The 21,729-nt window shown below is 44.0% G+C and overlaps 1 protein-coding gene and 1 long non-coding RNA gene across 8 annotated transcripts in view; one reads left to right on the forward strand and one right to left on the reverse strand.

Moving 5' to 3' along the window:
• birc6 (baculoviral IAP repeat containing 6) overlaps positions 1–21,729 on the forward strand; it is a 344,318-nt gene that overhangs the window by 53,212 nt on the left and 269,377 nt on the right. For all 7 annotated transcript variants that reach the window (XM_033025120.1, XM_033025122.1, XM_033025124.1 and 4 more), the window contains exons 11-13: positions 6,917–7,066; positions 9,978–10,203; positions 15,403–15,563. In XM_033025120.1, the coding sequence (XP_032881011.1) occupies positions 6,917–7,066; positions 9,978–10,203; positions 15,403–15,563 (537 nt within the window). The remainder of the gene's footprint in view (positions 1–6,916; positions 7,067–9,977; positions 10,204–15,402; positions 15,564–21,729) is intronic.
• LOC116975853 lies at positions 514–20,249 on the reverse strand. The gene is made up of 3 exons (XR_004412795.1): positions 20,017–20,249; positions 6,994–6,997; positions 514–551 (listed from the first exon to the last, which is right to left on the reverse strand). It is a non-coding gene; the product is annotated as an uncharacterized LOC116975853 (long non-coding RNA).

The raw sequence follows: 21,729 nt of genomic DNA on the forward strand, positions 1-21,729 counted from the left end.
AGGACAGGTTTGGAGGGATTTGAACCAAATGCTGGCAGGTGAGACAAGTGTAACTGGGACATGTTGACCGGTGTGGGTAAGTTGGGCCGAAGGGCCTGTTTCCACACTATCACTCTCTGACTATGACTCTGACCATTATTTCCTATCTACACCAGTCCCACCTACCTTTGTTTGGCCCATATCCCTCTAAACCTATCCTATCCATGTACCCGCCTAAATGTTTCTTAAACGTTGCGATAGTACCTGCCTCAACTATCTCCTATGGCAGCTCATTCCATATACTCTCTTAAAAAAATAAAACAAATTTTTTTAAAGTTATCCCTCAGATTTCTATTAAATCTTTTCCCCCTCACCTTAAATCTATGTCCTCTGGTTCTCGATTTCCCTACTCTGGGCAAGAGACTGCATTTACCCGATCTATTCCTCTCATGATTTTATACACCTCTATAGGATCACCCCTCATCCTCTTGTGCTCCAAGGAACAGAGTGTCAGCCTATTCAACCACTCCCTATAGATCAGGCTCTCGAGTCCTGGCAACATCCTCGAAAATCTACTCTGTACCCTTTCTCGTGTGACATCTTTCCTATAACATGTGCCCAAAACTGAACATAATGTTCTAAATGTGTCCTCACCAATGCCTTGTATAACTGCAACATGACCCCCCCCACAACCTCTGTACCCAATACTGATTAATGAAGTCAATATGCCAAAGGTTTTGTTGACCATCCTATCTACATGCGATGCCGCTTTCAAGGAACTATGTACCTGTACAACTAGATCCCTCTACTCTGCAACACTCCCCAGAACCCTACTGTGTATTTCCTGCCCATGTTAGATATCCCAAATGAAACACCTCACATTACTCTGTATTAAATTCCAACAACCATTCTGCAGCCCACCTATCAAGATCCTGCTGCAAATTTTATTCTGAAATCCTAAGTATGTTTTCTTTGTAAAATAATACTAAGATAAAGCAGGATGTCTATTATTGTTGACAATGTTTGAGACTTGGATTTGCTTGTAATATTCAATCCAAAAAAAGGAAAATGCAAGATAATTAAATTAATTGTTTTTTATGCCAATTTTAAGAGTGTGCATTGTTGAAATGTACAACAAGCTACTGTACATGAGTGATTAAATATGGTGAACAGTCCCCTGAACAGTTTGTTAGTCGGAAACGTGCCTGCGAACTGCGTTACCGTGTGGGAGAAGATGTCAGTAACTCTGCAGGGGCTGGCTAATCCATACCAGAAATCTCCCAAACACTCGCTCATGTGTACAGCCTGTACATAAGTCGCATGTTCGTAAGCTGCAGACGACCTGCACCTACCTTTCAATAACTTGCCAACTAATGAACCGGATTTGATAAGGGAACTTGAGGTTAAGGAGCCATGGAGGTAGTGACCATAATATGATAAGTTTTCATCTACAATTTGAGAGGGAGAAGGCTAAATCCGAAGTCTCAGTATTATAGTTGAACAAAGGGGACTATGGAGCCATGAGGGCGAGCTGGCCAAAGTTGACTAGACAGATATCCTAGCAGGGATGACAGTGGAACAACAATGGCAGGTATTTCTGGGAACAATACAGAAGGTGCAGGATCAGTTCATTCCAAAGAGGAAGAAAGATTCCAAGGGGAGTAATGGGTGACCGTGGCTGACAGGGACAGTATAAAAATAAAAGAGAAGAAATACAACATAGCAAAGATGAGCGGGAAACCAGAGGATTGGGTAATTAAAGAGCAACAGAAGATAACTAAAAAGGCAATACGGGGAGAAAAGATGAGGTACGAAGGTAAGCTAGCCAAGAATATATAGTAAAAGCTTCTTTAGGTATGTGAAAAGGAAAACAATTACTAAAGACCAAAGTTGGGCCCTTGAAGACTGAAAAGGGTGGATTTATTATGGGGAAAGTGGAAATGGCAGATGAGTTGAACTTTGGATCTAGCTTCACAAAGGATGACACAAACAATCTTCCTGATGTACTTAGTGGCCAGAGGGTCTGGGGTGATGGAGGAGCTGAAGGAAATCCACATTAGGCAGGAAATGGTGTTGGGTAGACTGATGGGACTGAAGGCTAATAAATCCCCAGGGCCTGATGGTCTGCATCCCAGGGTACTTAAGGAAGTGGCTCTAGAAATCGTGGATGCATTGATGATCATTAGAACGGAGACGAGGAAACACTTTTTCCTCACAGAAAGTGGTGAGTCTGTGGAATTCTCTTTGGATGCTTTCAAGAGAGAGCTAGATAGGGCTCTTAAAAATAGGGGAGTCAGGGGATATGGGAAGAAGGCAGGGGATGATCAGCCATGATCACATTGAATGGCGGTGCTGGCTTGAAGGGCCAAATGGCCTACTCCTGCACCTATTGTCTATTGTCATTTTCCAATGTTCTATGGATTCAGTATCAGTTCCTGTGGATTCAAGTCAAGTCACATTTATTTTTATAGCACATTTGAAAAACAACTCGTTGGCCAAAGTGCTTTACATTTGTTATAAGAATAGTGTAAACAAACAAACTACATACATATATACATATAGCCCTCGCTCAGTGGACGTCAGGAAAGGCTTGGGAGTATAGATAAGATTTTAGTCTTGACTTAAAGGAGTCGATGGAGGGGGCAGTTCTGAGGGGAAGAGGGATGCTGTTCCACAGTCTAGGAGCTGCAACCGCAAAGGCGCGGTCGCCCCTAAGCTTATGCCTAGACCGCGGGATATTCAGCAACCCCAAGTCGGCCGATCTGAGGGACCTGGAGGTGGAGTGGTGGGTGAGAAAACTTTTAATGTAGGAGGGGGCAAGCCCATTGAGGGCTTTGTAGACATAGAGGAGGGTCTTGAAATGTATACGGAACCGCACAGGGAGCCAGTGGAGAGAGACCAGGATCGGGGTGATATGGTCCCTTTTTCGGGTGCCCGTCAGGAGTCTCGCTACGGCGTTTTGGACAAGTTGCAGGTGGGACAGGGAAGATTGGCTGATGCCAGTGTAAAGAGAGTTGCAGTAATCTAGGCGGGAGGAGATAAATGTGTGGATGATCTTTTCGAGGTCATCAAAGTGGAGGAATTGTTTTATTTTAGCTATCGTCCGAAGCTGAAAGAAGCTAGCTTTTACCACGGCATTGACTTGTTTGTCAAATTTCAGTGCTGAGTCAAATATCACGCCGAGGTTTTTGACATGAGGTTTGAGTAGTGGGGTAAGGCTTCCATTGGAGGGTAGCTAATGTTATCCCACTTTTTAAGAAAGGCAGGAGAGAGAAAACGGAATTATACACCAGTCAGCCTGACATCGGTGGTGGGGAAGATGCTGGTGTCAATCATAAAAGATGAAATAGCAGCACATTTGGATAACAGTAACAGGATCGGTCTGAGTCAGCATGGATTTACGAAGGGGAAATCATGCTTGACTAATCTTCTGGAATTTTTTGAGGATGTGACTAGGAAAATGAACAAAGGAGAGCCAGTGGATGTAGTGTACCTGGACTTTCAGAAAGCATTTGATAAGGTCCCACATAGGAGATTAGTGGGCAAAATTAGGGCACATGGTATTGGGGGTAGAGTGCTGATATGGATAGAAAATTAGTTGGCAGACAGGAAACAAAGAGTAGGGATTAACGTATCCCTTTCGGAATGGTAGGCAGTGACTAGTGGGGTACCGCAGGGCTCGGTGCTGGGACCGCAGCTATTTACAATATATATTAATGATTTAGATGAAGGGATTACATAGCATTAGCAAATTTGCAGATGACGCAAAGCTGGGTGGCAGTGTGAACTGTGAGGAGGATGCAACGAGAATGCAGGGTGACTTGGACAGGTTGGGTGAGTGGGCAGATGCATGGCACATGCAGTTTAATGTGGATAAATGTGAGGTTATCCACTTTGGTGGCAAGAACAGGAAGGAAGATTATTATCTAAATGGTGTCAAGTTGTGAAAAGGGGAAGTACAACGGGATCTGGGGGTCATTGTTCATCAGTCAATGGAAGTAAGCATGCAAGTACAACAGGCAGTGAAGAAAGCGAATGGCATGTTGACCTTCATAACAAGAGGAGTTGAGTATAGGAGCAAAGAGGTCCTTCTGCAGTTGTGCAGGGCCCTAGTGAGACCATACCTGGAGTATCTTGTGCAGTTTTGGTCTCCAAATTTGAGGAAGGACATTCTTGCGATTGAGGGAGTGCAGCGTAGGTTCACAAGGTTAATTCCCGGGATGGCGGGACTGTCATGCTGAGAGAATGGAGCGGCTGGGCTTGTATACTCTGGAATTTAGAAGGATGAGAGGGTATCTTATTGAAACGTATAAGATTATTAAGGGTTTGGACACACTAGAGGCAGGAAACATGTCCCCGATGTTGGGGGAGTCCAGAACCAGAGGCCACTGTTTAAGAATAAGGGGTAAGCCATTTAGTACGGAGATGAGGAAACACTTTTTCACACGGAGAGTTGTGAATCTGTGGAATTCTCTGCCTCAGAGGGAGGTGGAGGCCAGTTCTCCGGATACTTTCAAGAGAGAGGTAGATAGGGCTCTTGAGGATAGCGGAGTCAGGGAATATGGGGAGCTGGGTACTGATTGTGGATGATCAGCCATGGTCACATTGAATGGCAGGTCTGGCTGGAAGGGCCGAATGGCCTACTCCTGCACCTATTGTCTATTGTCTAAAGCATTGGTAAGTTAATCATGTTCCTGTCTGTGCGGATCTGGTTTTCTTTCATAATGCTCTAAAGTTCTTGGTTTATTGGGATGCCAACCAATACCAGTGACTTATCCTTGAGTCATCTTATTCAATACTGCTCTTACATTGATTTCATTCGTGTCATAGAGCACATTACTTAATAGGAGATAGATACAAAAACTCAGCGGGTCACACAGCATCTCTGAAGAAAAGGAATAGGAGACGTTTCAGGTCGAGACCCTTCTTCAGACTCGGAAGAAGGCTCTCGACCCGAAACGTCATCTATTCCTTTTCTCCAGAGATGCTGTCTGTAGCGATGTTACAAAATTTTGAGATTTTAAAAATCAAGTCTGCAATTTATCCGATCAGATAAAGCATAAAAAGAAGTTTAATTTGACACCTAATTCACTTTCATATCTTCAGTATTAAAAACGTTATGGCCATTTTCATACTCGGAAATTAGCATCTTGTTCCCTATTGCTTTTCCATTGACTTAACACAAAAGCTGTGATCAAGGATAGTCAAAAGCCCATAACTTTCTTAAAAATTAAGAGAACTGAAATACATTTTCAATTATTATAGATTGAAGCATTCAGAAACAAATATGAAACAATCTTACTTGGATGACCTGAAATTAAAGCATATAATTAGTTAGTTACCTAAATTGTAGCTAATTTCAAAATTCAATTACTAGATCTAAACATCTATCCATTTCTTCAGAAAATATTAACATTTTTAAATAGCCTAAGTGTCCAAATAACATTCACACAAGAATTCACAATGTAACATGATTTTTAAATCTCATTGTCATGAATTTATAGGCCAAATGGAAGGAATTTAGTGTTTAATTCCTGTAAATTAATGGCCATTTAAATCATCTTGCGAGTGTGTTTTTGTGGAACGCGATCGATTGGAACGTTGCGGTTGCGGTTGCGGTGAATTTGAACCCCATATTGGCAGGAAAAACACTGCCGGTTCCTATGGGGCCTAAATCACCTTTTCGCAACGTAAAATTTGGATTAAAGTAATCCTAAGAAGCACGTTTATATGTAAAATAAACGGATTACCTTCAGCTGTTCCGTACGTGAAATCCGTCCCGTTGTCGGTGTTGACGGCATTAGAAGCGGATTTTTATTTTACTCCAGCGCTGAAATTGTCTCGCGATTTAAAAAAAAAATGTAAAAAAATTCACTGAACGGCAGTCAGAACAATTCTTCAGCATTAGCTAGCAGCCCGAGAAGATATATATCGCACAGGCAGGAGAAAAAACGTATTTTAACCCCGCCCCCCCCCTCAAAGGCGCCAAAGTCACACACACGGCCAGTGGCAGAACTGCAGCGCTGCTGAAGGTAAGTTTTGTAACATACCTACTGTCTGACCCGCTAAGTTACTCCAGGTTTTTGTGCCTATCTTTGGTTTAAACCAGCATCTTCCTGCACATTATTTAATGGATTTAGTTAATCTTTCTGATAATTTTAGAGTCATTCATTGTGGTGACCTGGAACGGTCCCCTCTCCTATATATGTATATTGCTTCAACTTTACTTCCATATATTAACTGCTTACATCTCTCAAAGAGAAGGGCCATATAGATATAGCCGCTGTATGAAAATTCATGAAAGATTTTGATAGTTCTGAATCACATCCCTCAATTGTCAATAAAATGTAGGTGACGTTTCGGGACCTGAAACATCACATATCCATGTTCTTCAGAGATGCTGCCTGAGCCGCTGAGTTACTCCAGCACATTGTCCTTTTTTTAAACCATAATTTAACATTAGATTTGAGAGGCTGGAATGTCGTGTACATTGACAGTTGTGATATGCTGGGGGCACATAGAGTTTAGGAATTTCCCACTGCACCAGTTCACTTTATCCTTTTCCTACAGTATGTTCTTCAGACCAAATCACAGTAAGTGAAAGGTAGAGTTTGTACTGCACAAAAAAGAATACAATTATGAATAACCGAAACAATGCAGATATTATTTTTTTTTAATTGAATTTTACATCGGGGCCTAAAGGCAATTTGTGGATGAGACTCAAATTCTTGTAAGTAATCGGGATTGCAAATAGCTTGGGCAGTAGTACTATTTGATTAGATCATTGGCAATTCTTGCAGTACATCGTTTAGTATGCCTTCATTTAGCCTGACTCGAGATGCATGCATCTGTAGAAATGTGTATGGATCATTTCATTTGCACTCAGCTTGGGAAATGGAACTGTGGAATGTGCTCTAATAACTTCCATTTCTTAAAGGTGGGGAACTTCACTTCCTTCAGATTGGAGGGACGTCTGATGATATGGATGAAACTGATATATTTGTGGATGGCAACCTTCCTAAAGGGTTAGACCAGTTGTCTGAAGGAAGTAGGCACACGTCCAACCCTTCCAGTCCTGGCATTGCAGGTAAGAAATCGAAGAATCTAAACCTTTCACATCTAAGAAATTACACTCAAAATATAAACATAAATTTTGGAATTTAATACAAAGAATTGAGGTTTAGTTTAGAGATACAGGCCCTTCGGCCTACCGAGTCCGCACCGACCAGCAATCCCCCCCGCACATTAACACTACTTTATACACACGAGGGACAATTTTACATTATCACCAAGCCAATTAACCTACAAACTACGTCTTCGGAGTGTGGGAGGAAACCACGATCTCAGAGAAAACCCACATAGGTTACAGGGAGAACGTACAAACTCTGTGCAGACAAGCACCCGCAGTCAGGATCAAACCCGGGTTTCTGGTGCTGTAAGGTAGTAGCTCTACCAATACGACAATGTGCCGCCAAGGTGTTGCATTTTGGAAAGTCTAACATGGGCAGGAGCTACACAGTGTGGGGCTCTGAGGAGTGTTGTAGAGCAGAGGGATCTAGGAGTGCGGGTGCATGGTTCCTTGAAGGTGGCGTCACAATAGATGGGGTGGTCATAGAGGCTTTCGGCACTTTGGCCTTCATTAATCAGAGTATTGAGTACAGAGTTTGGGGGGGGGGGGAATCATGTTGCAGTTATACAAGATGTTGGTGAGGCCACATTTAGAGTATTACTAGACTAAGTGGGACCCGTTGGGTCCCATCATCACACGGGAGGGCTGGTCAAACCCAGAAGGCTAGTATAGACATTGTGGGCCGTATGGATGCTTGGGCAGGCATCCAACTGTTGCAATGATTTTAAAAGCCAAGCCAAGGCAAACAATTGGGCTGCAGCTACCCGGCAATCAAAATTAATTTTGTGAACACAAACTTGTTTAAAAAAAGGCGAGGCAAACAATTGGGCTGCAGACACCCGGCAACCAAAATTCATTTTGTGAACACAAACTTGTTTAAAAAAAGGCAAGGCAAACAATTGGGCTGCAGACACCCGACAACCAAAATTCATTTTGTGAACACAAACTTGTTAAAAAGGGCTGCAGCCACTTTACAGCCGCATCGAGGGGACTCACCGTGGAGTAGACGTGCGTTCAGTGTTATTTGCAGCTCAGAGAGCCGTGACCTTCTCGCTTCCTGGTCTGGCAGAGACTGAATGAGGCACGACTTCCTGGTTTTATAGTCCCTCCCCCGCCGCCAGCGGGGGCAGCAGAGAGAATGGGGAATTTTGTAAAAACATTAATATCTCTCAATTTTCATCGACGGAAAAAATCCTCCGCACTCATATGGCGGAGTGGGGCTCTGAGCGAGGTGGCCAAAAATGACGGCCGTAGGTGGTGGCGTTCTCTCGGATATCGCAGCTCAGTCGGCCAAAAGCGGTCAAGATCAGAGATTTAGTAATATAGATATTCAGATTTGGGCACCGTGTTATAGGAACAATGTTGTCAAGCAGGAATGGGAGCAGAGTAGATTTACGAGGATGTTGCCAGGACTCAAGGCCATGCCTGAGCTATATTTAGAGAAGCCTTTTGACACATTTAGAGTATTGTATTCAGTTCTGGGCACCATGTTATAGCAAAGATGTTGTCAAGTTGGAAAGGACACAAAGAAGATTTACGAGGATGTTACCAGGACTACAGGGTTGAGCTATAGGGAGATGTTGAGCAGGTCGGGACTCTATTACCTAGTGCGCAGGAGGATGAGGGGTGATCTTATAGAGGTGTATAAAACCATGATAGGAATAGATCGGGTAGATGCACAGACTCTCTTGCCCAGAATAAGGGAATTGAGAACCAGATTCCTCAGAGCACTACCATTCACTGTGTAGGTCCTGCCCATGTTAGACTTCCCAAATTGCAACCTCACATTTCTCTGTATTAAATTCCATCAACCATTCCTCAGTTCACTTGTTCCTCAAGACACTTGCGATTTTTCACAATTGTCTTCACTCTGTAAAACCACCCACTTTTGTATCATCAGCAAACTTGCTAATCTTGTTCTCATCCAAATCATTGATAAGAGTAACGGGCCCCGCTCCAAACCCTGTGGCACACCACTAGTCACAGGCCTCCAGTCCAAGAAGCAACCTTCCACCATCACCTACTGCTTCCTTCCCTGATTCCAATGTTTCTATCCATTCAGCTAATCTTTTACCCTGTCGGCATGTTAGCATTCATAGCAAAAGGATTTGAGTATAAGAGCAGGGAGGTTCTACTGCAGTTGTACAGGGTCTTGGTGAGACCACACCTGGAGTATTGCGTACAGTTTTGGTCTCCTAATCTGAGGAAATACATTCTTGCCATAGAGGGAGTACAGAGAAGGTTCACCAGACTGATTCCTGGGATGGCAGGACTTTCATATGAAGAAAGACTGGATAGACTCGGCTTGTACACGCTAGAATTTAGAAGATTGAGGGGGGATCTTATAGAAACTTACAAAATTCTTAAGGGGTTGGACAGGCTAGATGCAGAAAGATTATTCCCGATGTTGGGGAAGTCCAAAACAAGGGGTCACAGTTTAAGGATAAGAGGGAAGTCTTTTAGGACTGAGATGAGAAACTAATTTTTTACACAGAGAGTGGTGAATCTGTGGAATTCTCTGCCACAGAAGGTAGTTGAGGCCAGTTCATTGGCTGGATTTAAGAGGGAGTTAGATGTGGCCCTTGTGGCTAAAGGGATCAGGGGGTATGGAGAGAAGGCAGGTATGGGATATTGATTTGGATGATCAGCCATGATCATATTGAATGGCGGTGCAGGCTCGAAGGGCCTACTCCTGCACCTATTTTCTATGTTTCAATGTAAACGTTTGTGGCACTCCTAAACTGCCTTGTTTATGGATGCTTTTAACATGCAAATGGCTAGGTTTCATTAACTTCATTTATTTTGCAGGAGAATCTGTGAGAAACTTTTTTGATCTAACCCATCGATCTTTTACAAATTTGTTTTACAGGAGTCGATTTGTTGGTGGATCGACCTTTCTCTGCGGATGTCTTAACGTCATTGGTAGAATTGACCAGATTTGAGACATTGACCCCACGATTTTCAGCGACAGTCCCTCCGTGCTGGGTGGAAGTTCAGCAGGAGCAACAGCAGAGGCGACATCCACAACATTTGCATCAACAACACCATGGCGATGCTGCCCAGCACACTCGCACATGGAAGCTGCAGTCAGACAGGTGAGTAATTCAGGCCAGTCTGGATGTAAAGTTGGCATCAAAATTCAGCTTTACTGATAGAACACATTTGTACTGCTAGATACACAGTATTTTTGAAAGCTTGTGATAAGTTGATTCAATACCATTAAGGTCATAAGGAATAGGAGTAAAATTAGGCCATTTGGCCCATCAAGTCCACTCCTTCATTCAATCATGGATTGTACTAATCAAGAATCTATCTCTGCCTCAAAAATATCCACTGACGGCAAAGAATTCCACAGATTCACCACCGTCTGATTATGAAATTACTCATCTCCTTCCTAAAAGAACATCCTTTAATTCTGAAATGTTAATTGTCTCACAATATTTAGAACAGAGAACAGCACAAAACCAGGCCCTTCGGCACACAGTGTCCGTGCCGAACATAACCTTCCGATAAATCACGTAATCTCCTCTCACTGCACATAATTCATATCCCTGCATATTCATGTGCCTATTTAAAAGCCCATTTAGTGCCCCCTATATGTGCCTATTTAGTGCCCACTATCGAAACTGCCTCTACTACCACACCCGACTGTGTGTTCCAGCTACCTATCATTCCCTATGTTTAAAAAAAACCTGCCCTTCTGACCATAAAGATATATCTTGTCTTTGACATTGTAACTATTGGAAAAGGCCTGACAGTCTACCCTTTCAATGCCTCTCATAATTTTTGTATACCTCAATCACTGGTATTCTAGAGAAAACAGTTCAACTTTAGACAATAGGTGCAGGAGTAGGCCATACGACCCTTCAAGCCAGCACCGCCATTCAATATGATCATGGCTGATCATCCACAATCAGTATCCTTGCCTTCTCCCCATATCCACTGACTCCACTATCTTCAAGAGCCCTATCTAACTCTCTCTTGAACGTTTCCAGAAACTGGCCTCACCGCCCTCTGAGGTAGAGATTTCCAACTCTCTGTGTGAAAAAGTGTTTCCTCATCTCCGTTCTAAACGGCTTACCCCTTATTCTTAAACTGTGGACCCTGGTTCTGGACTCCCGCAACATCGGGAACATGTTTCCTGCCTCTAGCATGTCCAAACTCTTAATAATCTTATGTTTCAACAAGATATCCTCTCATCTTCTAAATTCCAGAGTATACAAGCCCAGCCGCTCTATTCTCTCAGCATATGACAGTCCCGCCATCCCGGGAATTAACCTTAAAACCTACTCTGCACTCCCTCAATAGCAAGAATGTCCTTCCTCAAATTTGGAGACCAAAACAACACTCAATACTCCAGGTGTGGTCTCACTAGGGCCCTATACAACTGCAGAAAGACCTCTTTGCTCCTATACTCAACTCATCTTGTTATGAAGGTCAACATGCCATTCGCTTTCTTCACTGCCTGCTGTACCTGCATGCTTACTTTCATTGACTGATGAACAAGGACCCCCCAGATCCCATTGTACTTCCCCTTTTCCCAATTTAACACTATTTAGATAATAATCTGCCTTCCTGTTTTTGATACCAAAGTGGATAACCTCACATTTATCCACATTAAACTGCATCTGCCCACTCGCCCAACCTGTCCAAGTCACCCTGCATCCTCATAGCATCCACACAGTTCACACTGCCACCCAGCTTTGTGTCATCTGCAAATTTGCTAATGTTACTTGTAATCCCTTCATTCGAATCATTGATGTATATTGTAAATAGCTGTGGTCCCAGCACTGAGCCTTGCGGTACCCCATTAGTCACTGCCTGCCATTCTGAAAGGGACCCGTTAATCCCTACTCTTTGTTTCCTGTCTGCCAACCAAGCTTCTATCCATGTCAGCACTCTACCCCCAATACCATGTGCCCTAATTTTGGCCACTAATCTCCAATGTGGGACCTTATCAAATGCTTTCTGAAAGTCCAGGTACACTACATCCACTGGCTCTCCCATGTCCATTTTCCTAGTTACATCCTCAAAAAATTCCCGAAGATTAGTCAAGCACGATTTCCCCTTCGTAAATCCATGCTGACTCGAACCTATCCTGTTACTGCTATCCAAATGTGCCACTATTTCATCTTTTATGATTGACTCCAGCATCTTCCCCACCACGGATGTCAGGCTAACTGGTCTATAATTCCCTGTTTTCTCTCTCCCGCCTTTATTAAAAAGTGTGATAACATTAGCTACCCTCCAATCCACAGGAACTGATCCTGAATATTGAACATTGGGAAATGATCACCAATGCATCCACGATTTCTAGAGCCACTTCCTTAAGTACCCTGGGATGCAGACCATCAGTCCCTGGGGATTTATCAGCCTTCAGTACCATCAGTCTACCCAATACCATTTCCTGCCTAATGTGGATTTCCTTCAGTTCATTGTCACCCCAGATCCTCTGGCTAGTACATCAGGAAGATTGTTTGTGTCCTCCTTAGTGAAGACGGATCCAAAGTACTGCTATTTCTTGCCTGAAGAAGGGTTTCAACCCGAAATGTTGCCCTTTTCCTTCGCTCCATAGATGCTGCTGCACCCGCTGAGTTTCCCCAGTACTTTTGTCTACCTCCAAAGTATTTGTTCAACTTGTCTGCCATTTCTTTGTTCCCCATAATATATTCAACCTTTTCAGTCTTCAAGGGTCCAACTTTGGTCTTAACTAATTTTTTCCTCTTCACATACCTAAAGAAGCTTTTACTATCCTCCTTTATATTCTTGGCTAGCTTACCTTCGTGCCTCATCTTTTCTCCCTGTATTGCCTTTTTAGTTACTTTCAGATGCTCTTTAAACGTTGGCCAATCCTCTGGCTTCCTGCTCATCTTTGCTATGTTGTACTTCTCTTTTATTTTGATACTGTCCCTGACTTCCCATGTCCCCTGACTCCCTGTGGAATCTTTCTTCCTCTTTGGAATGAACTGATCCTGCACCTTCTGTATTATTCCGAGAAATACCTGCTATTGTTGTTCCACTGTCATCCCCGCTAGGGTATCTGTCTAGTCAACTTTGGCCAGCTCTCTCTCATGGCTCCATAGTCCCCTTTGTTCAACTATAATACTGACACTTCTGATTTAGCCTTCTCCCTCTCAAATTGTAGATTAAAACATCACGTTGTGGTCACTACCTCCTAATGGCTCCTTAACCTCAAGTTCCCTTTATCAAATCTGGTTCATTACACAACACTAAATCCAGAATTGCCTTCTCCCTGGTAGGCTCCAGTACAAGCTGACCATTGCCCAGTCTACAGACTCCAAACAGTCCTGTAGTTGTTCTTCTGCCCCCCCTTGTCCTAGCTCTGTACTGTCCTCACCTCTGGGGGTGCGCTCTTTAATTGTTGCCTGTAGGCAGGAAGAAGCAGCACTGGTCGGATTTACCGAAGTGAGGGCGAGGGAGAGAGCGATAGGCATTCTTGATGGTGGTGTAGCAGTGGTCGAGGGCGTTTGGTCCTCTGGTGCAGCAGGAGACATGTTGGTAGAAGTTAGGGAGCGATTTCGTAAGGTTTGCTTTATTGAAGTCCCCGGCTATGGTGGTAAATGCCTCGGGGTAAGATGTCTGATGTTTGTTGACCACGGCTTGCAGCTCCTCCAGTGCCAGACGGACGTCTGCCTGGGGTGGGATGTAGACCGCGGTCAGGATGATGGAGGTGAATTCCCTCGGGAGGAACTCCTCTTTATAGCTTCTCTACCACTGACATGAGGCTCACCCATCTGATAATTCCTTAGATTTTTTTTTTGTACTTCGTAAGGAAGAGAACAATATTGGCAACTGGCTAATCTTCTGGCACCACAGCTGTGGCTCGAAGTTGCAAAGATCTTCGTCAAGGTCTCTACAATCTCTTTTAGTAACCTAGGATAGATCCCATCAGACCTTGTGAATTTATCTATCTTAATGCCCTTATACTAGTGTCCCAATACTACCACCACGTTGATCTCAAACAACCTTTGTACACGAGTCATCTCCACACAGCTCTCACTGACCTCCATGACCTTCTCCTTTGTGAATACAGATGCTTCGTTGCTTTATCCTCATGCATTCCTTTTTAGTTGTGGATTGAAGGTATCACGATGGCTGCTCAGCTCTGCCATTTTTACTCCTGCCTTTTCTGCAGCTGTTCAGACTTCATGCTGTAGAATGTCATTCATTTCCTTTGCATGTGCTGGTTACAGTAATTTTCTGTATCATTCTGTAATGTTCTAATAAAGTGAGCATGGTTTTCAGTTTAGTTTATTGTCACGTGTACCTAGGTACAGTGAAAAACCGTTGTTGTGTGCGAACCAGTCAGCGGAAAGACAAAACATGATTACAATCACCCGCTGAATTTCTCCAGCATTTTTGTCCACATGATAAAGGAATAAAGTTTAGTGCAAGGTAAAGTCCGATCAAAGGTAGTCCAAGGGTCACTAATGATGTAGATAGTAGTTCAGCACTGCTCTCTGGTTGTGGTAGGATGATTCAGTTGCCTGATAACAGCTGGGAAGAAACTGTAGGGGGGGGGGGGGGGAAGAGAGAAAGAGGGAGTGGCCAGGGTTGAGCTATCATTATTGTTTAGGTATAGTTAACCATAAGATCCCAGGGGAATTTTTTTTTCACTTTATCATTGATTTGTAGTAGTTTAGTTCAAGATTTGAGTGATTCAAAACGACTGCGAGAGTTTTTTAGGAATATTCTTTCTCCGTGGCAGAAGTCTAGAGGAGATTCGGCTGAATTCTTAACTAAAGTCCGTAACAAGGGATGCACAGTGATGCAGACTTGTTTAACTGGAAAATAATTATGATACCTTTCCTCACAACTCCGGTGACTTGGGTTGAAGGCTACCTTGAGTGCTGTCTGCGTGGTTCTTGGTTCTTCCAGATGAACTAATTTTCTCTATCCTAAAGATGTATGGGCTGGTAGGTTGATTGGCCTCTAAGTTGCCTGTATTAAGCAGTGAGTGGGGCAATTTGGAGGGTTGATAAGAATTTGGGGAGAATAAAACATGCTTAATTTAAATGGGAGCTTGATGCTTAGTACAGGCATTATGGGCTGCAGGATCCGTGCTTCATAACTCTTTGAAGACATGCTTTCATGGGCAATCTATTTTCCAGCCGGCTTTGTTTTTAGAGAATTAAAGCTTTAAGTTATTAAATAGAATTCACTTCAATAGATGCATTACATGTTCTTCGTCCCTTAGGGAAATGTATATTTCATTGCAACACCATTGTGTGGTTTGTGTTATTGATATATTTTTGCTTTTTTTTTTAATATAGTACCAGTTGGGAAGAACATGTTTTTGAATTAGTTTTGCCCAAAGCTTGCATGGTTGGACACGTAGACTTCAAGTTTGTCTTGAATTCAAATATCACAAACATTCCACAGATTCAAGTTACTTTACTGAAAAACAAAGCTCCTGGATTGGGTAAAGTCACTGGTAAGTATTTTCATTATTTGAAATGTCATTATTTTTGCGTTTACATATACATTTGAACTAATCTTGAAACTACCCTCTTTCATAGCAAACTTTAAATAAACCACTTGTGGAAGGAAGAGTAGAAAGAAGATAATTTGCATTATTTAAGTAGCTTTTTAATATATGACAGTATAGCAGAAGAACAGGTCTTTTGGCCCTTTATGCCTGTACCGAACATGATGCTCGACCAACTTAGTTTTAGTTTAGAGATACAGCGCGGAAACAGGCCCTTCGACCCAACTAGTCTGCACTGACAAGCGATTCAAGCACACTTGCATTATCCTACACACTATGGATGATTTACAATCTTTACCGAAGCTTATTACCTACAAACCTGTACATCTTTGGGATTTGGGATGAAACCGGAGCATCCGGGAAAAACCAATGGGGAGAACGGACAAACTCGTTGAATGGAACCCGGATTTCTAGCACTGGAAGGCAGCAACTCCACTCCTGCGCTGCCATGCCGCCCTTCTAAACAGTTTGGTTTAGAGCTATAGCAATGAAACGGACCCTTGGTCTACCGAATCTATGCCGATCATTGATCACCCGTTCACACTAGTTCAGTTATTCTACTTTCTCATCGACTCCCTACACACTTGGAGTAATTTTCAGAGGCCAATTAACCTACAAACCCACTTGTCTTTGGGCTGTGGGAAGAAACCGGAGTAAACCTATATGGTCTCAGAGAAAATATGAACATTCCACACAGACACACCCTGGTCTCTGGTGCTGTGAGGTAGCAGTTCCACCAGCTGCACACTATGCTAACTCTTATCTGCTGGCACATTATCCATATGTCTCCATTCCCTGCATATCCACATGCCTATCTAAAACTATTTTAAGTGTTAATATTGTATCTGCACCACCCCTGAGAACGTGTTCCAGGCACTTGCCACCGTCTGTGTTTAAAAAAAAAAAAAAAGTCTCTGCACATCTCCTTTCAAGCTATGCCCTCTAGTATTTGGTTTTTCAATCCTAGAAAAGGGCTCTGACTCTCTACGCTATCTACGCCTCTCATAATTTTATATACCTATCAGGTCTCCCCGCAATCTATGTCGCACCAGAGAAAACTGGTATTCTATTAGGATCTATTAGAGATTTAATAGGAACCTGAGGGGTAACTTTTTCACACAAAGGGTGGTGGGTACATGGAATGAGCTTCCGGAGGAGGTAGCTGAGTTAGGTACTATTGTAACATTTAAGAAACATTTAGACAAGCACACAGATAGGATAGATTTCAAGGGATATTGTCCAAACGCTGGCAGGTGGGACAAGTGTAGGTGAGGCATGTTGGTTGGTGTGGATAAATTAGACTGATGGGCCTGTTTCCATGCTCTATGACTCTCTGACCTCAAGCTTGCTTGGATTTAACTCCATCTGCCATTTCCCTACACATTTGTTGCTGATCCTTATCGCTCTGTATTATATTGACAGCCCACCTCACAGTGTGACCCCTGGAATCTTGTGTCATCTGCAATTTTACTAACCCACCTGTCCATATTTATGTCCAAGTCATTTATATATATCACAAACAGCAGAAGACCCTGCACAGAACCCTGTGCAGCTCCACTGGTCATGGTCTTCCAACCTGAATATTGTACTTCCACCACAACCCTTTGCCTTCTTTCTGTAAACATCCTACATCCGTTCTACATCCATATAACCAAGTCACTGTTAAGCCCACGCATTTTAAGCTTCTGGATCATGGGGGACTTGGAGTCATAGAGTTATACAGCCAGGAAACAGGCCCAACGCCCACACTGGCAAACGTGTCTCAGCTACAACGAGTCCCGCCACGAGCGCTTGGTATCCATATCCCTCCAAACCTGTCCTATCATGTATCTTTCAAACTATTTCTTAAACGTTGGGATAGTCCCTGCCTCAACTACCTCCTATTCCATACACCTGTTACCCTTTGTGTGAAAAGGTTACCCCTCAGACTTCTGTTAAATCTTTTCCCCTTCACCTTAAACCTATGTTCTCTGGTCTTCTATTTACTTACTCTGGGCAAGAGACTCTGTGCATGTATCCGATCTATTCATCACATGATTTTGTACATCTCAATAAGATCACCCTTCATCCTCCAATCCCAGACAGTCCAGACCTGGCCAGTATATCTTCTTTGAACCCTTTCCAGCTTGGCATTTCTCCTATAACATGGTGCCCAGAAGTGAACACAATACTCTAAATGCGGCCTCACCAATGCCTTGTACAACTGCAACATGACCTCCCAACCTCTATACTCAATACTCTGACTGATGAAGGCCAATGTCCCAACAGCCTTTTTGACCACCCTATCTCCCTGCGATTCCACCTTCATGGAACCATGCACCTGCACTCCTAGATCCCTCTGCTCTACAACACTCCCCAGAGCCCTACCATTCACTGTGTAGGTCCTGCCCATGTTAGACATCCCAAAATACAACACCTCATATTTCCCTTTTTTAAATTCCATCAACCATTCCTCAGCCCACCTGGCCAATCGATCCAGATCCTGCTGCAATTTTTTACAACCATTTTCACTATTTGCAAAACCACCCATTGTTGTATCATCTGAAAATTTGCTAATCTTGCCCTGTATGTTCTCATCCAAATCATTGATATAGATGACAAACAGTGAGGGGCCCAGCACCGAACCCTGAGGCACACCACTAGTCACAGGCCTCCAGTTCTTTCAATAAGCCAGTTTTGAATCCATATAACCAAGTCACTGGAGTTAAATCCATATAACCAACCATCCATATAACCAAGTTAATCCCATGCATCTTAATCTTCTGGATCATGGGGGACAGAGTCAGAGTTATACAGCCTGGAAACAGGCCCTTCGGCCCAATAAGACACAGGCCAACATGTCCCAGCTATACTAGCCCCATCTGCCCATGTTTGGCCCATATCCCTCCCAACCTGTCCTATCCATTGAGTCCTGTTGCGGAGACATGGCTGGCGAACTGGCAGGAGCTGGAGATGAAAGTCGTCACCCGGCTGGGGAGCTGGTCGGGTCTCCTCAGAGTGCTTCCCTACCGGGGCAGGGTGTTGGTCATTAACCAACTCGTGGCCTCCATGCTCTGGTACAGATTGGCCACATTGGTCCCATCAGCCACCTTTGGCTGGGATCATCCAGAAGAAGTTGGTGGACGGGAGGCTCGAGCATGTGGAGTACTCGCGGTTGAGCAAACCCCCCGCTCAGCCGGAAGTATTCGTCGGACCCAGGCACTGTAATCCTTCCCGGGAGCCGGTCCCACACAACTTGGGCCGTCTTTCCTCGACACCCTTCACCTCCCTGGAGACGCAGGGAGGCGTGTCCTGTACAGGCCCCTCCTCCACACCCTGCACTTCCTCGCCCTGGTCCACCGTCCGGACACCAAATGGTGGTCGGTGTTGCCTTCCGGTCACGAGGGGGGCCCCCGGTGGAGGTTCGTGTACGCAGGGATTCTGCCCCTCTACATCAGGGACCTGGGGTGGAGGGTACTGCATCGAGGTGTTCCCTGCAACCTGTTTCTCTCGAGGTTCACAGACCCGCCAGCCGCCTGCCACTGTTGCGGGCTGGAAGGAACACTCCATGTTCCACGTTTACATGGAGTGTGTGAGGCTGCAGCCACTGTTCCAATATCTAAAGGGGCTGCTCCTTGCCTTCTGTCTGCACTTCACACCCTGGGACCATCCTCATCTTTGGACACCCTGTGCGTAGGGGAGATGGTTTGGGGCTGAAGATGTCCTGGTTGGGTTGCTCCTGGGCTGGGCCAAGCTGGCCATCCGCGAGTCACGGCGCCAGGCGGAGGAGGGCTCTGCCCGAGCCGGCTGCCCACCCGCCCCTTTTCCGGGGTTACGTCCGTGCCCGGATGGGGTTAGAAAGGGAATACGCCCTGTCCACAGGCACCCTGGGGGATTTCCGGGACCACTGGGCACCGCGGGGGGTGGAATGTATCCTCAATAAGGATTGTATCATAGTTGTATAGTAGTTTATTCAGAATATTTGTTTGTATTGTATTATGGTGGTGGGCCCTGGTTTGTTTTATTGTATTGTAAATATTATTTTTTTTATAATTGAATACATTTTTTGATTTGTATTAAAAAAAACCTGTCCTATCCATGTACCTGTCTAAATATTGGGATAGTCCCTGCCTCAACTACCTCTTCTGGTAGCTATACACCTGTGGTTCCATACACCCACCACGCTTTGTGTGAAAAGGTTACCCTTCAAATTCCTATTAAATCTTTTTCCCTTCACCTTAAACCTATGTCTTCTGGTCCTCAATTCACCTACTCTGGGCAATAGACTGCATCAAACCGATCTATTCCTCTCATTTTATATACCTCTGTAAGATCATCCTTCATCCTCCTGCACTCCAAGAGTCCCAGCCTAAACCTCGCCTTATAACTCAGACCCTCCAGTCCTGGCAAGTAAATGTACTCTGTACCCTTTCGAGCTTGACCACATCTTTCCTATAACATGGTGCCCAGAACTGAACACAATATTCTAAATCTGGTCTCATCAACGTCTTGTACAACTGCAATGTGACCTCCCAACTTCTATACTCAATATTCTGACTGATGAAGGCAAATGTTCCAACAGCCTTTTTGACAACCCCGATCTACCTGCGACTCCACCTTCAAGGAACCATGTACCGGAATTCCTAGATTCCTCTGCTCTACAACACTCCCCAGAGCCCTACCATTCACTGGATCCAGCCCATGTTAATCTTCCCAAAATACAACACCTTACATTTCTCTGTATTAAATGCCATCAACCATTCCTCAGCCCACCTGGCCAATCGATCAAGATCCTGCTGCAATTTTTCACAACCATAGATGACAAACAGTAAGGGGCCCAGCACCGAACCCTGAGGCACACCATTATTCACAGGCCACCAGTCCAAGGTAACTTTCCACCATCACACTCTGCTTCCTTCCACAAAACCAATTTTCTAACCATTCCACTGTCTCTACTTGGATCCCATGTGATCTAACCTTTCAGAGCAGCCTGCCAAGTGGAACATTGTTGAATGCTTTGCTGAAGTCCATGAATACAACATCTACAGCTCTGCCCTCATCAACCCCTTTGATCACATCTTCAAAAAACTAAATCAGATTTGTGAGACACAACCTCCCACATGCAAAACCATGCTGATTATCCCTTATCAGCCCTTGTCCATCAAAATGCCTGTATATCCTATCCCTCAGAATACTCTCTAGTAACTTTCCAACTACAGATGTTAAGCTCACTGGCCTCTAGTTCCCAGCATTTTCCCTGCAGCCCTTCTTGAATTGAGGTGCAACATTTGCCACCTCTAATCTTCCGGCACCTCTCCTGTATTTAAAGACGACTCGGAAATTTCAACCAGGGCTCCCTCAATTTCCTCTCTAGTTTCCCACAATGTCCTTGGATATATCTGATCAGGCCCTGGAGATTTGTTTACCTTCATACACGACAGTACCTTCAGCACCTCTTCGACCGTAACACTGACTGCTCTCAAGACACTTCCATTGTTCCATGTTCCTCCGTCCTCCTGTCTTTCCCCTCGGTAAACACAGAGGAGAAATACTCATTGATGTCCTTGCCTATCTGCTGTGGCTCCACACAGAGTTGACAGCTTTGATTCCAGAGGGATTCCATTCTCTCTCTAGTTACCCGTTCCCCCACGTATTTATGAAATCCCTTTGGACTTTATCCAATGTCTTACTAAAATCTACATATACCACATCCACCATCCAACCTTACTGATCACTTTTTTTAATTTCCTCGATCAAATTAGTAAGACACGATCTGCTGTGCACAAAACTATGCTGACTGTCCGTAATAAACCCATTCTCATCCAAATGAAAGTAAATCCTATCCCATACAGCTTCCCTATCACTGATGTGAGGCTCACTGGCCTATATTCCCTGGATTCTCTTTACTTCCCTTAAACTAAGTAACAACATAAGTTACTCTCCAGTCCTTCTGGACCTCTCATGTGGCAAGAGAATATGCAAAGATCTTCGTCAAGGTCCCCGTAATCTCCTTTCTTGCCTCTCAATAGCATGGGATAGATCCCTTTCATTTAGACTTTAGAGATACAGTGCGTTAACAGGCCCTTTGGCTCACCAAGTCCTATCCTACACACTGGAGACTATTTTACAATTA

Source organism: Amblyraja radiata, chromosome 8 (genome assembly GCF_010909765.2).
Source record: "Amblyraja radiata isolate CabotCenter1 chromosome 8, sAmbRad1.1.pri, whole genome shotgun sequence".
NCBI lineage: Eukaryota > Metazoa > Chordata > Chondrichthyes > Rajiformes > Rajidae > Amblyraja > Amblyraja radiata.